Source organism: Balaenoptera ricei, chromosome 9 (genome assembly GCF_028023285.1).
Source record: "Balaenoptera ricei isolate mBalRic1 chromosome 9, mBalRic1.hap2, whole genome shotgun sequence".
Classification (NCBI taxonomy): domain Eukaryota; kingdom Metazoa; phylum Chordata; class Mammalia; order Artiodactyla; family Balaenopteridae; genus Balaenoptera; species Balaenoptera ricei.
Genome location: NC_082647.1, coordinates 1,120,700 through 1,135,183, shown reverse-complemented (window position 1 = coordinate 1,135,183; position 14,484 = coordinate 1,120,700). Strand labels below are relative to the sequence as shown.

Below are 14,484 nucleotides of genomic sequence, written 5' to 3'. Positions count from 1 at the left end.
TTGAGGGTCAAATTTACAATATATACATCATCTGGGAATCTCTGAGTGGGGAATTGATGGAAAGATGGTCCTGGTTTAATGGTAGCCTGGAGTGGCTAGAATATCAATCTCAAAACCTCTCTTTTGAGGTTAACACAAAATTCTGAGAGATAGAGCCCCACTTATGAGGAGCTTATAATCCAAAATTACAGAACCCACCAGACGGCAAACATACCCAAGTGCAGGTTTCGATTCATAGGAACTTAGACAATAGAAGTATTAGGTGGAAACAACCCAATGCCACATTTGTAAGAACTGAAGATATTAAAGGAGGATTGACAATATAAGACAAGAACAACACAGCAGACGGATTTAAAAAAGAATAACGTAACAACTGCAAATGAAAAGTGTACTCCTGGAGATGACAGACACAACGGATGGATTGCACAGTAGACTAGGCTCTGCTGAAGAGAAACAGGGCGCACTAGATGGCAGGTCTGTCTGAGGAAATTCCCTGGAATGCGAGGCAGAGGGATAAAGAGAGAAAATACGGAAGGAGAGTAAGAACGCCCAACAGTTTCTACTAGAGGAGAGAACTGAGAGAATGGAAGACAGTCAAATTTAAACTGTAAATGGTGTGTCATCTTCTAGAATTGATGGAAGATAGCAATTCTCTGATTCAGGAATCATAGTAAGTCCTGAGCCAAAAACAAAACGAACTAAAAAACAACCCCTCCCCACTCGCAAAAAACCCGTATATAATAAAATAGGTCCACACCAAGACAAGGCACAAAGAAGTTCCAGAACAACAGAGGTGTAGAATTCAGGAAGAAAGTAAGATGACCCCTGAAGGAACAGCCCCTGGACCAGCAACAAACAGCCTTTTCAACAGCTACGGCATCAAAGGCAAGAAAATAGTATTTTTAAAGTAATGAGAGAAAATTAACTAGAATTTGATCCTTGTCTAATCTATCATGCAAGTGTGGGGATTAATTAAAGACATTTTCAGACAAAGACAGGGAGACTTTCCTATTAAAAGACTGAAAGAAGGATATAGTTTTGGAAAAGAGGAGATTTTAATCAAAACAAAGAACCGAGACGGCGTGATGGTGATGAAAAAAAATAACAGTCAATCTGAACAAGGGCTGACTATGAAAATCAGTAATAAAAATGGTTAATTTAGGGGTATAAATGTTAAGGTGAAACTAAAATACTGGGCAATGACAATACGTGTGTCAGAGGGAGATGCCGGGTTCAGAGTCGGAGATTCTGGGTTTACTTGGGAGGAGGGCAGAGCTATGCTCGTCAAAATGATGAGGACAGTTATTAAATTATAACTGCTGGGCCAGTAGAGGGGAAAGGGGGGATAAGACCAACGCCGTCACCCCAGCAGTGGTTAGGAAACGAGGCCACAGGCACACCGTGACACTGGCACCTCACCTCCAGCATCCCCAGTTCTGAGGACGTCCGGACAGCACTGCAGATCCTGAGCGACTCTCTTTCCCCAACAACCGTACGATCACGTGGGCTTTGTAAGCCGTCATGCTTTATGGGTGGGGAAGCCTGAGGGGATGGTTTTGAGCTGCCCCAGGTGTCACCTTGGGGAGCAGCCTCTGGATCTGGGACCACCTTTCATCAGAGCGCCTCTGGGTCCCTCCCCTCTGACTCCGGAAGAGAAAACATCAGAGGACAGTGGTCACGACCCACTCAGTTCCTGCTTGTCTGTCACCAGTGCCCTCACCCTCTGGCAGATGCCCTCAAGTAAGTGAACAAGCCAATAACCAGGTGTCACTTTTCTCGTTCAAGAAGCCGCAGTGGCCACACACGGATGGGACACAGCCCCTCACGCTGGTGCTCCAGCCGCCCCACGTCTGGCCCAGGGTCACGGCCACTCGAGGCTGCGTGCGTGTCCTGTTCCTCCCACGGACTCTCCCTGTGAGCGGAATCAGGGTTCCTGGAGGGGCTGTGACCTTCCCTGCTGTCTCCTGCCCGCCCCAGGACAGCTGCTCCTCCCTGACCAGGCCCCCCAGGACGGAGACGTCTCCCAGCAAAGGAACGTGATTGGCACTTGGCTGAGTCTAGTGTATTCTGGCCATGCCCCCCTCCTCATTTCAATTAGATTGAAAACTTCTCAGGGGTAACACACCGACCATCGACTTCACTCAGGCACTCAGGAAACTTCTACTGAAAACCCCCTATGTCCAAGAGCTGTGCCAGATGCCAAGCATAGAAAGGTGAGCAAAAGTGGTCCACTGATGAATTACTGGCGAAACCCTATGGTTTAGTGCAATTTCAAAAGCTACATATTATATACTATTATTTTTACACCCGAGTCTGTACATGAACAATCAGATCATTCTGCCCTGGGCCTGGACTGATACTGCTGTCACTCCGTTCCCAAGAGGAAGCCGATGGGCTGGAAGAACGCAGCCTCTTTTCTGGGCATCCCATCAGGTTTATTTGAGGGGGGGTCCCAGTAGGCCACCGGGCACACAGGAAACATTTCTTGTTCATATGTATGAACGGACACTTTCCGAGTGCCATTTGGACACCAGTTTCAATTTTTTCCCCTCAGAAACATTAACTCACAGACTTACTACCAAATTTAGTGTTTGATTATTCCATTTAATTCAACAAATACCAACTGGATGCTTGATCCTACTCTATGTTACCCTATCTTCTCACCAGTAGAAGGTCTAACATGCAAGGAAACCATTCTAGCATCATTCTAGCACTTTAAACGATAAATCAGATTTTTAAAAATAACATGGCAAGTTACATCCCTCACCAAAAATATAATAAGTAGTTCTGCACCCCCCCAAGACTGGGCAGTGGAAACGGAACTCGCTGCCTTGTATCAACACCAAACTGTCACGAGTCACTGACGCTGCAGATGCCAGAGGAGCCCTGGTGCCGAGGGGCCGGCCGAGTGTGGGCAGCAGACACGATCACAGCCCCTCAGCACAGGCTGCACCCCAGCGGCCAGGGCCCTCGGGAGGGGCTGCAGGCCAGCTCTCCGAGTCCACGGCTGACTCCCACGTGTGGACTAATAAATGGGCACGGAAGACAGACAAGAGTGAACTAGTTTCATTCCGACACCACGTTAGTAAACTCGCGTTGGCATCCGTGGTTGGTGCCATGTAACACGGAGAACTCCTGCCCCCAGGGTGGGCATCCCCGCGGGACACTTCAAAAACCATTCTTGGAGGGAACAATAAATGGCTCCCCAAATTATGAAAAGTCACACGTGGCTAGAGAAATGTAAACTAAACTGCTTTAAAATAGCATTTCCACTCACCAGTGGAAGATCCAAGCTGGCCAGTACCCGAGCCTCAGGAGGGCCTGGGGATACAGTGCCATTTTCTGCGTAGTTGGTGGGAGCATCAATTAGTCAAACGTTCTGGCAGGAAACTTGGCAATGCCTCTCCCAATAAACAACAAGACCTAGGTTCTTCCAGAAATTCAACCTACAATTATTTTTACACATGCTGTGATGCTGCAGTGGCCAAGTCTGAAAATTGCCTACATGACCTTTACTAGCGTACAATAACTAAGTTACTGTACGTTGAACAACAGAATGATATAGACCGTTAAGGTGAGCAGAGTCACATACACTCAGGTGGAGCCGTCTCCTAGACACAGCGTCACGTGAGGGACAGTGTGTGGTTCCCGGTAACAGTGTTGCCTGTGGGGGAGGGCTGGGATCCCAGAAGTCATCACATGGATGGAGGACAAGCTCTCCACGGCCTACCTTCCCACCAGCTGTGCAAGTCGTTACTAAAATGTTTCCATGAACACAAACACAAAACACAGTCCTTGAACCTGGGTGGCTGGGACTCAAACGACAGGAAGACGCTAAGAGAATGGTAAATGTAGGTCACTGCAAACTTGCTTTAAGAAGATGCAGGACTTAGAGCTAGATGTTGCTCTCAATTTGGGAATTGCTGGATGATTACCCTCCTGCGAGGATGAAGATGGGCGGCCACCCAAGAACTGCGAGGAGGCAGAGGAAGGGTCCCAAGGACTGATTAAACGCCTACTGTGTGCCAGACACACGCTGGGCACCACACACACACACACACACACACACACACAGCTGTCTTGTCTGAGTAGCTGGGTCCTCCTGGAACCTGAGGGGCCGTGAGCAGTCTGAAGTGGGTGCCGACCAGTTCTGGCCCCCAAGCTCACCTCGAGGGCAGGTGTTTCCGGGTGGCAGAGGTAGTGCCCGGGGTGAGAAAATGCACAGACACAGGGGCCTCTAGCAAAGCCCCAAGCCGCTCCGACGTGGGAACTCTGGGTTAGGGCCTGCCCGAGGCCTTGGCCGCCATCGGCGGTCAGATCAATTCTACGGGAATGGGACTCGGGTTCACCGCATGACCCCAGCAGCAGCCCACCCGAGTGGGCGCACCTTCCTCTGGCCTCGACTCCATCACCTCCTGCCCCGTCAGTGCAGCCCTGGACCTCTGACCACATGCCCTGCGTGGCTGGCCTGCAAGGCTTCTCGTGGCCGTCCCCCAAGTTCTGGGAGGGCTGGCGGCCGGGGGCACAGCGTTTGATGCATTTGAGCCATTTCACTCCCAGGAGGGCTTCTGTCTCAGCCTCAGGCAGGGTTCACATGGCAGGAAACAGCTTCCACGCAAGTTCGTGCTCCTCCAAGCGCAGGCCACGGAGAGCGGCGCCGCGGGCGGGAGCCACGGCCTCAGAGCTCCGGGTGCCTGGACGTGGGTCCTACGGCGGCAGGCAGACCCCGGCTCGGCTGGACCTGACACCCTCGAGCAGGCACACGGCCGGAGGAAGCCCGGCCACCGTGTCAACTTCTCGGTGGCCCCGTCACCCTCACCACGAGGACAGCGGCCAGCTGAGCCTCAGACGCACATTCGGGTCACAGAGAGCAGGACCAGGGCGCGCGGCAAGGACCCTGGGCGACACTCTTTTAGGAATACACGTGCTGAACTTAAAGACGAAGAAAACGGGGTCGCCCCCCCACCCCCCGAAACAGACCCTCGGCCTCTGGGAAGAGACGTCGCTTCCTGGTTAAGCATTTAACTTACTATACCCGTGGGTATAAAAGTACCAGCTCAGGAGGCTGGTGCCAGATAAAATGAGAGTGATCACTCAGCGCAAATGTCCCACGATCAAGGAGCGCAGGAGGCGGACGCCGTGGAGAGGCCCCGAGCCCTGCGGGTTGGGCTGTGACGTCCGAGGTGGCCTGTCTCCTTCGTGGGCACGGCATCCTTCACCCCTCGCAGGTCCAGAGCAACTGTCTGTCGCCAAACACTTCTGCTTCCGTAAGCTTCCTCCCTTCCGTGACGATGGGGAGGCTTGGTCACATTTTGCAAGGTGGTAACTTCCCATTTTTCAGGTGTTTACATCACTGCTCTTGGTCTTCTTGTCTTCATCTGTGAAATGGGCTGAAACCAGTTCCTACTTCATGGTTTCCTAGGCCAGTGCTGTTACATAAACGCTCGGTGACGCTCACTCCTGGTGTATCGAATTCTGCAAGAATAGAGGGGATGCAAAGATCCCGTCCGTACCGTCACCTTCAACCTGGATGAAGGCGTGGCCCCTCCGTCCACACAGCTGCATGCCGTTCACTGTCTCTGTGACCAGCGGCTGGCTTCCGAGGAACCAGGGACCAGGACGGCCACCTGCTCCTGACGCCACCCACAAAGCTGCCATGCTGACACGCCAGCCTCTGAAATCAAACGTGCTCTAGAAACAGGTCTTTCCGAAGGGTAAGTTCAAACGTGATCCTTTACCTTTCGAAAGGATGGACGGCAGTTCTTAAGAAGCTGAGTCCCACGACGTATGTAAAACACAACGATGTTGATAATAGTTCCCTTGAGTCACTGGAATGAGGTCACCTGTTTCCAGAGCTCTGCTCTGAGCCTGGTCAGACCTGGCCACGTTGCCTTGGAAAACGTGTCTTCAGAAGCCGACCAGGTTCACAGCTGAGGGTGTTTCCCTTCCCGTCTCCCTCCTCCCGGTGACGTCGTTCCTTCGACAAACGTCTGGGGGCTCCTACCTCGCCCCAGGCCTGGGCGCCGCATGGCTCGGGGAGCCTGTCAGGCACAGCCTCCCGGGCACCCCCTTCCTGGGCTTGCAAATCCCCCCAAAGCACCCTCACCGTGTGCCCGGGGCTGCAGTTTCCAGGGCATGTGACATTTTCCCTGTGGAGGCCCTTTTCCCCTTAGTTTCATCAAAGGAGAATTGGTTCCATTTTTTTTGCCGTGATCCTTTCAGCCTGAATCTTTACAACTGTAGGTTCCACAGGTGCAGCATCTCACACTCGGTCTCGTTTAACCCTCACAGGGACCTCGCAGGAGGCGCTATTACTAAGCCCGTCTTGGGGATGAGAAAACGGAGGCTGAAGGATTTGTCAGGGATGTGGGACCAGGAAACAGCTAAGCTTCCTAGCTTCGCCCCGGTTTCTGGGGCTGCAGTATCCGTGCCATCAGCCGCATGCTCCATCTCCAGATCGACCCCTTGGGCCCTGGCAGCTCGGAGGCCGTGCTGGTCTCGGCAGGAGGACGTGGCTCCTGGGAGGAGGGGCTCTCGATGGCCGGCCCCGCCCCTTCCCACGTGTCCACTGGGCAGCTGCCAGGCCTTCCCCCTCCCCACTTCCTGGCACCGGCCGACACTCATGTCCCTGAGACCTCAGTGCCTCTAGGCCTCAGTCAACACCTGCTTCCCTGGCCCCTTCCTCTGTGTCTCGTCCACCTGGCTGGGATCCCTGGCTCAGCGGTAATTAGGTCCCTCCCTGCAGTTAAGCTACGCTCGGCCTCCTCCGCCGCGAAGACCGCCCAGAGCAGCTGGGCTGGCGGCAGTGGCTTTGTCACCTGCACAGCGGCCTGCGACCTCCCGCCAGCCGGAGACCTTCCTTCTTCCACGGAAAGCCCTGCCTCCTTTCCAGGGGAGGGCGAATTCTGCTCACCCCTAGGAGGAGTGTCTATGCCTAGAGTTCTGTACCACGGCTCCCAGCGTGAAGCCACAGCACGTAAACCAACATCACGCTGCAGTGGGTGGAGTGACAGGGAGAGGGAGAAGGCGCTCGGGGCGCCTCCCCTAGGTCAGCCCTCCGACAGTCCTCCAGCGACAGGTCAATGTTTCGCTTTCCAGCTTCCTGTACCACTCATTCCTTCCAAGGCACCTCCGTCCTCTGCCAAGGAGAACGTTCCAGTTCTGCGCACTGGCCTCCTGAGCTACTCCTCGCTTCCACCCGGCTGTCCAAACGTGAGTAGCTTTGCTGTTGGTTCCACCACGTCTTTAACTTGAAACGTCACATCCGTGTGATGTTCACGGGAGCAGCTAGGCATCAGGAACGGTGGGTTCCTGGGACTTGCCTGGACTTTGCATAACGTACCTCGGGGCCTCTGAAACCTCAGTGCGTGGTTCAGGGAGATGGCCGTGGCGGCTGTCTGATGACCGGGAACGGTCCTGACGGAGGGCCGGGATGGCTGAGCGCCACCCGCCGGTCTCCCTGTGGCCGTAATGAGTCAGGAGGTCGGGGCTCCCGTGTGTCCTGCGGTCCGGCACAGGCGGCTTCGCTGCAGCCCTTGCAGATGGGAAGCCGGCATCCACGTGCCAGTAACAAGACAGGCCCTGCGAACGTGGCTCTGTTCTGGGTGAATGTGTCCCATGGCCTTTCCCGTGAGAAAGGGCTGCAGTTTCAGAGCCTAAAAGACGAGCCATTTCACTTGCTTTCGTGGATGGGAAGGTGTAAAAATGCCAAGTGGGGCTCCCTTCTGCCACGTCTCCACACCTCGGGGTCCCGTACGGGGGGCCGAAGACCACGGTAGGGCTAAGAAAACCCCTCTGTAAGCGGGCGAGAGGGCAGAAAACAGGACTGGGGCGTGAGGGCCAGACGCCCGGGCGTGCACAGTGGGGCCCCCATGGCTGAGCTGGACCCTCTCCACGGTGCCCGGCGCCTGCTCCCCACTCAGAGTCGGGAGGAGTAGCCGGTGACCCCAATTCAAATGAAGCGTCGGTCGGTTAACAAGAAGAAGCCTTGAGTCCAGGGGGCGGCCAAGCGCCCGCAGGTTTCTGGGTTGGTCGGCGGTGGACGTGGGTTTGGAAGCTGTCGCCGCCATCACCCAGGGGACGCCTCGTGTTAGGCTCGGCCGCGGGGTGGCCTGCGGACAGCGGGTCGGCTCTGTAGCGCGAGGCCACCACCAGGCTCCCTGTCACGTCTGCCATCACGCACGGGTACCGCAAAACACAGTTTTCTACGAAAACGGCAACGTGTTCACGTCCCATTTGGAGGTGAGATACCATCAAGCCGTAGCTCAGTTGTCTTGAAATATGAAGATACCAGAATATGATAAAGGCTCTCGAAATGCATCTCCCCCCCCCCACCAACTTGTCAGATAAACGCACCTGGCTGATGTGTTGGCCCCAAAACCGAATCTCATTAGAAATCTGAATGAGATCGGTCGAGTTTCCTTTTCTAAAAGGGACACATGTTGAAACGTTCTCTAAAAGTCAGCTCTAAACTAATATGACTGTTATTTGTCCAGAGAAGAGGTTCCTTCCGCGCTCCTGGCTGTGGGCGCACAGTAGGACGGCAGCACACGTCTGCAACTTGAGCGATGCGCCGTCTCCTCCGGAAACTGCGAACCCTGGGACTCAGGCCCGGCCGCACGCGACCACAGTGGAGCCTTGGGAGTGCCGCGTGCTCCCAGCCCGGGCCCTCCGTCCACGTCCGCGGGAGGAGGAAGCAGAGGGAGGCGTCAGCTCAGCCGCGCTGATCCGCCGAGCTGAACCTCTCGACTTCGGCTTCCCTCGTCTGGTATCTCTGCTGTGCCCCTCAGTCCCCACGTCTGGCACCTGTGCCTCCTGCCCCCGGATCGGACATCCCGGGAGTGGGCGCCTCCACCCCCAACGTCCTGGGGGCATCCCCAGACCCACCTCCAGGCTCCACACTGAGGCTCTTCAGTGCAAACGTGGTTTCCCGGCTGCTCTGGGGTGACTGTCTGTGTCCTCCCACATTCTCGTGTGGAATCCTAACCCCCAAGGCGATGGTGTCACGAGGTGGAGCCCTCATGACGGGGTCAGTGCCCTAAGGAGATGCCACGGAGCTCCCTGCCCCTCCCACACGTGAGGACATGGCGAGAAGCTGCCGTCTGTGAGCCAGGACTCGGGCTCCCACCAGACCCCAGATCCGCTGGGTCTCCATCTCAGCCTTCCAGCCTCCAGACAGAGAGTTAATTAAGTGTCTGTTCAAGCCACTAGAAGGGACAAAGACACTGGCCTTCCCAGTCCCTTCCCCTTCCTGGGAAGTTAGCTGTGCAGTGGAAACTCTTCCCTGATCCACGAGAGCCCCGATGCTCCGGGGGCAGTGACTCGGGCTCTGCCCTTCGTCACCCGAAGCCCCATCCCCAGTAGGAGAGACTACGGCCAGTGTGATGGTCACTGAACAGGGAGGGAGAGGCCTGTGGCCTGGAGACCTGGGAGGGCGGTGTCCACGCAGCCATCAGCACTCATCCACACGGCAAGAAGCGCTGAGTTGTGAACAGACCCTCTTAATAAAACTTGGACAGTAATCACGCATCAAGCACCACGTGCTCCAGGACGGGCAGGGGGCGGGTTCATCCTGGGGAGAGGGCTCCCCGCCAGGGGGGCTTCTGCACCGGACAGGGCCTCTGAAGGGCATACGAAGCAGCTGACCCCTCGCACGCCACTTTTAACGGGAAGCAGCCTGTAGGCGACATGCGTTCACCCAAAGGCTGCTCGGCGAGCTGGGGGCTGGAGGGAGGAGAGGACGGCGTCTGGAGTCGGGCTGGAGAAGCGGCGCACGCAGTCGGTGCTCACGCATGCGCATTTCCAGGGTGGGGGCCGAGGGTTCTGTGCAGAGCCGGGACGACGCTCCCTCGGGGGGCCCTGGGCAGAGGGGCTGGACGTGGGGCGCCCTCCTCCTGCCGCCTCGGGCCGCATGCTGGGGAGCTGGCCCCCAAGCCTCTCGCGGCCACTCCCTCCCAACCCCGCGCGGAGGCCGCAGGCCTTACCAGGACCATGTGGCCGGTGGAGATGTCCATGTTGGGCTGCGCGGGCTCCTCCGACCAGGACGAGGTGCTGCCCCGCGCCGAGGGGCTGGGCATCGGCCCGTCACTGAACTGGGAGGACACGCTGCTGACGCGGGACGTGCGCGCGGTCTCCGGGCGCTCGGACGGGCGCGCGGCCATGCGCTGCCGGCACAGCTCCTGCAAGACAGCGGGCGCCGGTCAGAGCCTCCCTACCTGCGTGCCCAGGGCCAGGGCCGACGGGGTCCACCCGTGACCACGCACAGATGTACTCACGCCACACAGAGACACACACGGGTACATACGCTGTAGACACACACACCCCCGACACAGATATACAGATACACAGACACAGATACATACACAGATATACACACAGATGTACACAGGTACACACACACCACACAGAGAAACACAGATAGATACGCTATAGGCACACAGAGATATACACACACCACACAGATGTACACAGATAGATATGCTATAGACACACGCAGATACATACACACATACACAGAGACACACATAGACACACACAGATACGCAGACACACACAGATAGACACGCACAGATTCAGAAGGGGCCGCTGGGCCAACTCTGGCCTCCCTGGACCCTCAGAATGGTGTGTCATGTGCACTAACTCAGGCACCTTCCTTATCAGAATGTGGGCCCAGGCGGGAGGGAAGGGATTTTACACTGTGGACTGAAATACAGAAATTGGTACCAGGGTCAGGATGTTTACAGAAAAAAAAACTCTTTTTGGTTCTCCTTGTTCTCAAAGCATCACTCCAACTGGTAAAGCCCACACGGGAGGGAATCCAGAGAAGCGCATACGAGACGGAAAGTGCAGGGTGGATGGGGAACGTGGCCCCCCTGGGCGGACACCAGACACGGGGCTCGGGCCTGACGGACGAGCCCCCCACCCGACGGAGCTCGGCTGGGTCAGTGCAGAGTCTTGGGCTGCCTCGTACAGGGATGCGCGACCAGCCTGGCCGGGGAGGCCCATCCATGCCTGTGGCCCTGCAGCCACCAGACTCGGGTCTTGGCCGTCACCCAGCCCCCGGGAGACTCAGCTGGACGCCCTGCTCCCACCACTTCTGAGCAACCAAGCGCCCTTGGGGAGAATTCAACAGTCACGATTTGGTGACTCCCAGCCTCTGCCCAGTGAACACGTCACTGTCACCCGAGCCGTCAAGCAAAATGACGTCAAGAAGAAGTTTATAAGAGCATCTGAGCCCAAGAGTTGAAAACTTGTTCAGGGGAGAAAGGACTCGTTGGAGATCTGAGGGTCCCCCACGCCCCTTGTTCTTCACCTGGTGCCATCAGGGGGCCGCAGCCCGCTTGCCCAACCAGCGCCGCCTGCCACAGGCCTCTCACTCCCGCGGGCACAGCCTCGGCCACGGGGCTGGTCCCCACTTCCTGTCCTCTCACACGGCTGCCGCTTACTGGGCACTAAGGGTCGTCATGAGGCCGCTGGGGGCTCGCTCTCCCTGGGGACGCGGTGCCAGCTCTCCCCCAGGTGGGAGGGCGGCTCAGGCGCTTTGAGTGGGGGCCGGCTGGATGCGAACCCCCAGCCCCGCTAGAGCACCTGGTGACGGGGGTCAGTGTGGGCACCTGGAGGAGACGGCGGAAAAGACGAAGTAGAAGAAAAAAGGGCCAGCAGCGAGGGTGGGGTCTCCCTGCCGGCCCTCCCCGTCCAGGGCTCAGCAATTTCACATGGTTTCTAAACAACAAATCTGTTTGAAATTCCACCCACGTTTCCTCAGAATCTTAAAAACAAAAAGAAACCCAGACACAACGGGTGATTGTAATAAGGCTGATGATACTAGGTACCACCAAGTCCATGTCTCGCTGATTTCCCACTCACGCATGTGGAACATTACTTGATTTTGGGAATGCCCACCAAACAACGTTTCTGCAGTAATTTCCGTGGTTTCATTTAGTTCGCCCAGAAGACCAGGTCCGATGAGCTTCGGCTAAGAGAGCTCAGAAAACGCCCTCCAAGAATAGGCTCCTCTGGGGAAGAAGATGTGAGATGTTTGAGATTCACCCTCTGAAAAGCAAAACATCAGAGCAGCTGGGTGTCTGCCCGTGGAGGTGCCAGGGATGAAGAGTGACGGCCAAGCCTGGATTCCTGTCCCTCTTCGGTCCCTGTGGAGAGTGGAGTGCCCCGGGCGGGGCCCTCGCGCAACCAGACCTTATGTGAACTCGGGTCAGGCACTCGAGGCCCCCAAGCCTGAGTGTTGTCACTTAAAAATGGAAGTAACAGGACAGTACAGAAGATGAAAAGGGTTCATGTGTGTGAGATGTCCGGTGCGGTGCCTGCCACGAGGTCCCATAGTTAATCAGTGCAACGGTAGAGGTACTGGGGCAGTGAAGATAAAAACAATTCTTTAAACCAGAACAAATGCTCGACGGCTTGGCGAGTTCAAAGATATTTCTAAAGGAAGCAAGAATTTTAGAGGCGGAGGTGCCCACGGAGCAAGCACTCAGACCTCCTCATTTGGCAGATGATTAGGACTGAGGTACAGGCTCGGCGAAGGCCTCACAGGTGTCTCGTGGCCCCGGGGCTGAGCCTGTGACTCAGGCCCAGCCCCCTTCCCGTTGCTGCCGAGAGCGGATTCCCCTTGCGGGTCTTTGTTTTTTAAAAATAAAAGCTGCAGTAGAGACCCAAGACAAATCGGTCACCCGCACTTCCAACAGCAAACAAGGCTGAACATCGGTGCCTTGACCGCAGAGAGGAAGCCCCGGAGGCTGGCAGCCCGGGTGATGGCGCTTCGCCTGTGCAGAGGGGAGGTTCCTGGGCTGCGCAGGGACCCCGGGGGGGGTGGGTCAGGCCTTCACCACGTGCTTCCATCTGCAAATAAAAACGGGTGCACCTGCTGAGGTGGGACGCTTGACCTCGAATTGACCGTAGTCCCGTTTCTACCTCTGGACTACCTGAGAGGGGGCGAAGCCAGGATCTCTGGAAGGGTCAGGCGGTGGTGGGACCCCCGCGGTGGAAGCACTGCTCCTGGGAGGCCTGGGGGGGTCCTGCCCAGCACCGGTGGCTGGGTGGGAGGGGGTGTGACACACCTGGGGCACAGCAGCCCCCGTGCCCCCACCTCCCACGAGCCACCAGCGGAGGTGTGCTCCGAGGGCCGTGAGGAGACATTAGGGGAGCCCCTGCCTCCACAAAACTGCCCGGGACACCCCCACCAGGCCACCCAGGCGGGGAGGCAGCTCCTCCTGGAGCCTGGCCCAGGGCGCACCTGTCCCTCCAGAGGCTGCAATGAGAAGGGTAACACGTTTCACGTCGATTCTTTCTTAGCTTCCGGGAAACTTCCATCCGCTCACATCCTGGAGTCTTGGCGATGCCTGATCCTGAGTCCCGGCTGCAGCCGTTACTGGCTGTGTGACCTTGGGCAAACCACCGAACCTCTCTGTGCCTCAGAGAGGCACCAACCTGGCAGCTCTCGGCAGGCCTGAATGAGAAAGCGTGCTCAGGAGGAGCCTCCGGAACCGGGCGCACGCGCCTGGGTGACTGTCAGCCCCCACCGCCGACCTCCTCAGCAAACCTCGCGTCCGGCACTGCACTGGACGCCGGGCACGTCGGGCGGATGCACCAGGGCCCGACCTCCGGGGCTCACAGGCCAGCGGAGCTGAGCGGAGACAAGAGGTAGGGCGGTGTCAGGACGGGAGCCCCGGTCAGGGTGGAGCCGCGGGCGGGACCCGGCGGGACAAAAACAGCTCTGGAGGCCGGGATGTGGGCGGTTCAGGCCCGCGGGGCTGCAAGAGCTTCCCAGCAAGTGGGGCCACAGGTCGGGGAGCGGGGGGACGGGACCGTCCCGTGTCCCCCCCCGGGGCGGCAGTGCTGGTGCCCCGTCCCGCATCTTCACTTTGCTCCCGTCACTGTGCTTGGGTTTCTGGAGTTAAGATGTTGGGAGCAAGCTGTGTGCGTGTGGCCCAAGGCCCACCTGTGCTGACGGGCCCTGGACACGTCGGAGGGAACCGTTCACCGGCGGCTGGCCTCTCTCTGCACCGCGCCTGTGGCTGAGGCAGCGTGGCTCCCGGCTGTGGCTGAAGGTTTCCTGGTCCCTTCAGCCTGCGGCTCAGCTCGCCCACGGGGGTCCGCCTGCCGCACTCCGCGAGGCTGGGGTCCGAGCCTCAGCGTCCTGATTTGAGACACGGGTTGAACACGTCTGGCTCAGATTAGGCCGTTGCACGGGCGGCAGGTGGGGAGCCGGAGCAGTGCCAGAGCCGCCACTGGCTTCAGAACAACAGGGCTGGGGGAGCCGCGCCACACACGCGCCTGGACTGCAAGGTGGCAAGGTCCACCCCCGCTGCTGCCCTTGAGCCTAACACAAGAAGGCCAGACCTATCTGCCTGTGACAAAAGCAGCGATCACTCAAAAGTGGTTTAGTCTGAGCCGCCCGAGTCTGACGATCGTGCCCCTCAGGAGGAGACGCGCCGGTCCCGCTGCCTGCGGGAGGGGCTCGGGTGAATC

The 14,484-nt window shown here is 57.4% G+C and overlaps 1 protein-coding gene across 1 annotated transcript in view; it reads right to left on the bottom strand.

The window, feature by feature from the left end:
- Positions 1 to 14,484, bottom strand: part of PTPRN2 (protein tyrosine phosphatase receptor type N2) — a 697,051-nt gene that overhangs the window by 77,588 nt on the left and 604,979 nt on the right. Inside the window, 1 exon segment of the mRNA XM_059932932.1 lies at positions 9,984 to 10,178. Within this exon segment, the coding sequence (XP_059788915.1) occupies positions 9,984 to 10,178 (195 nt within the window).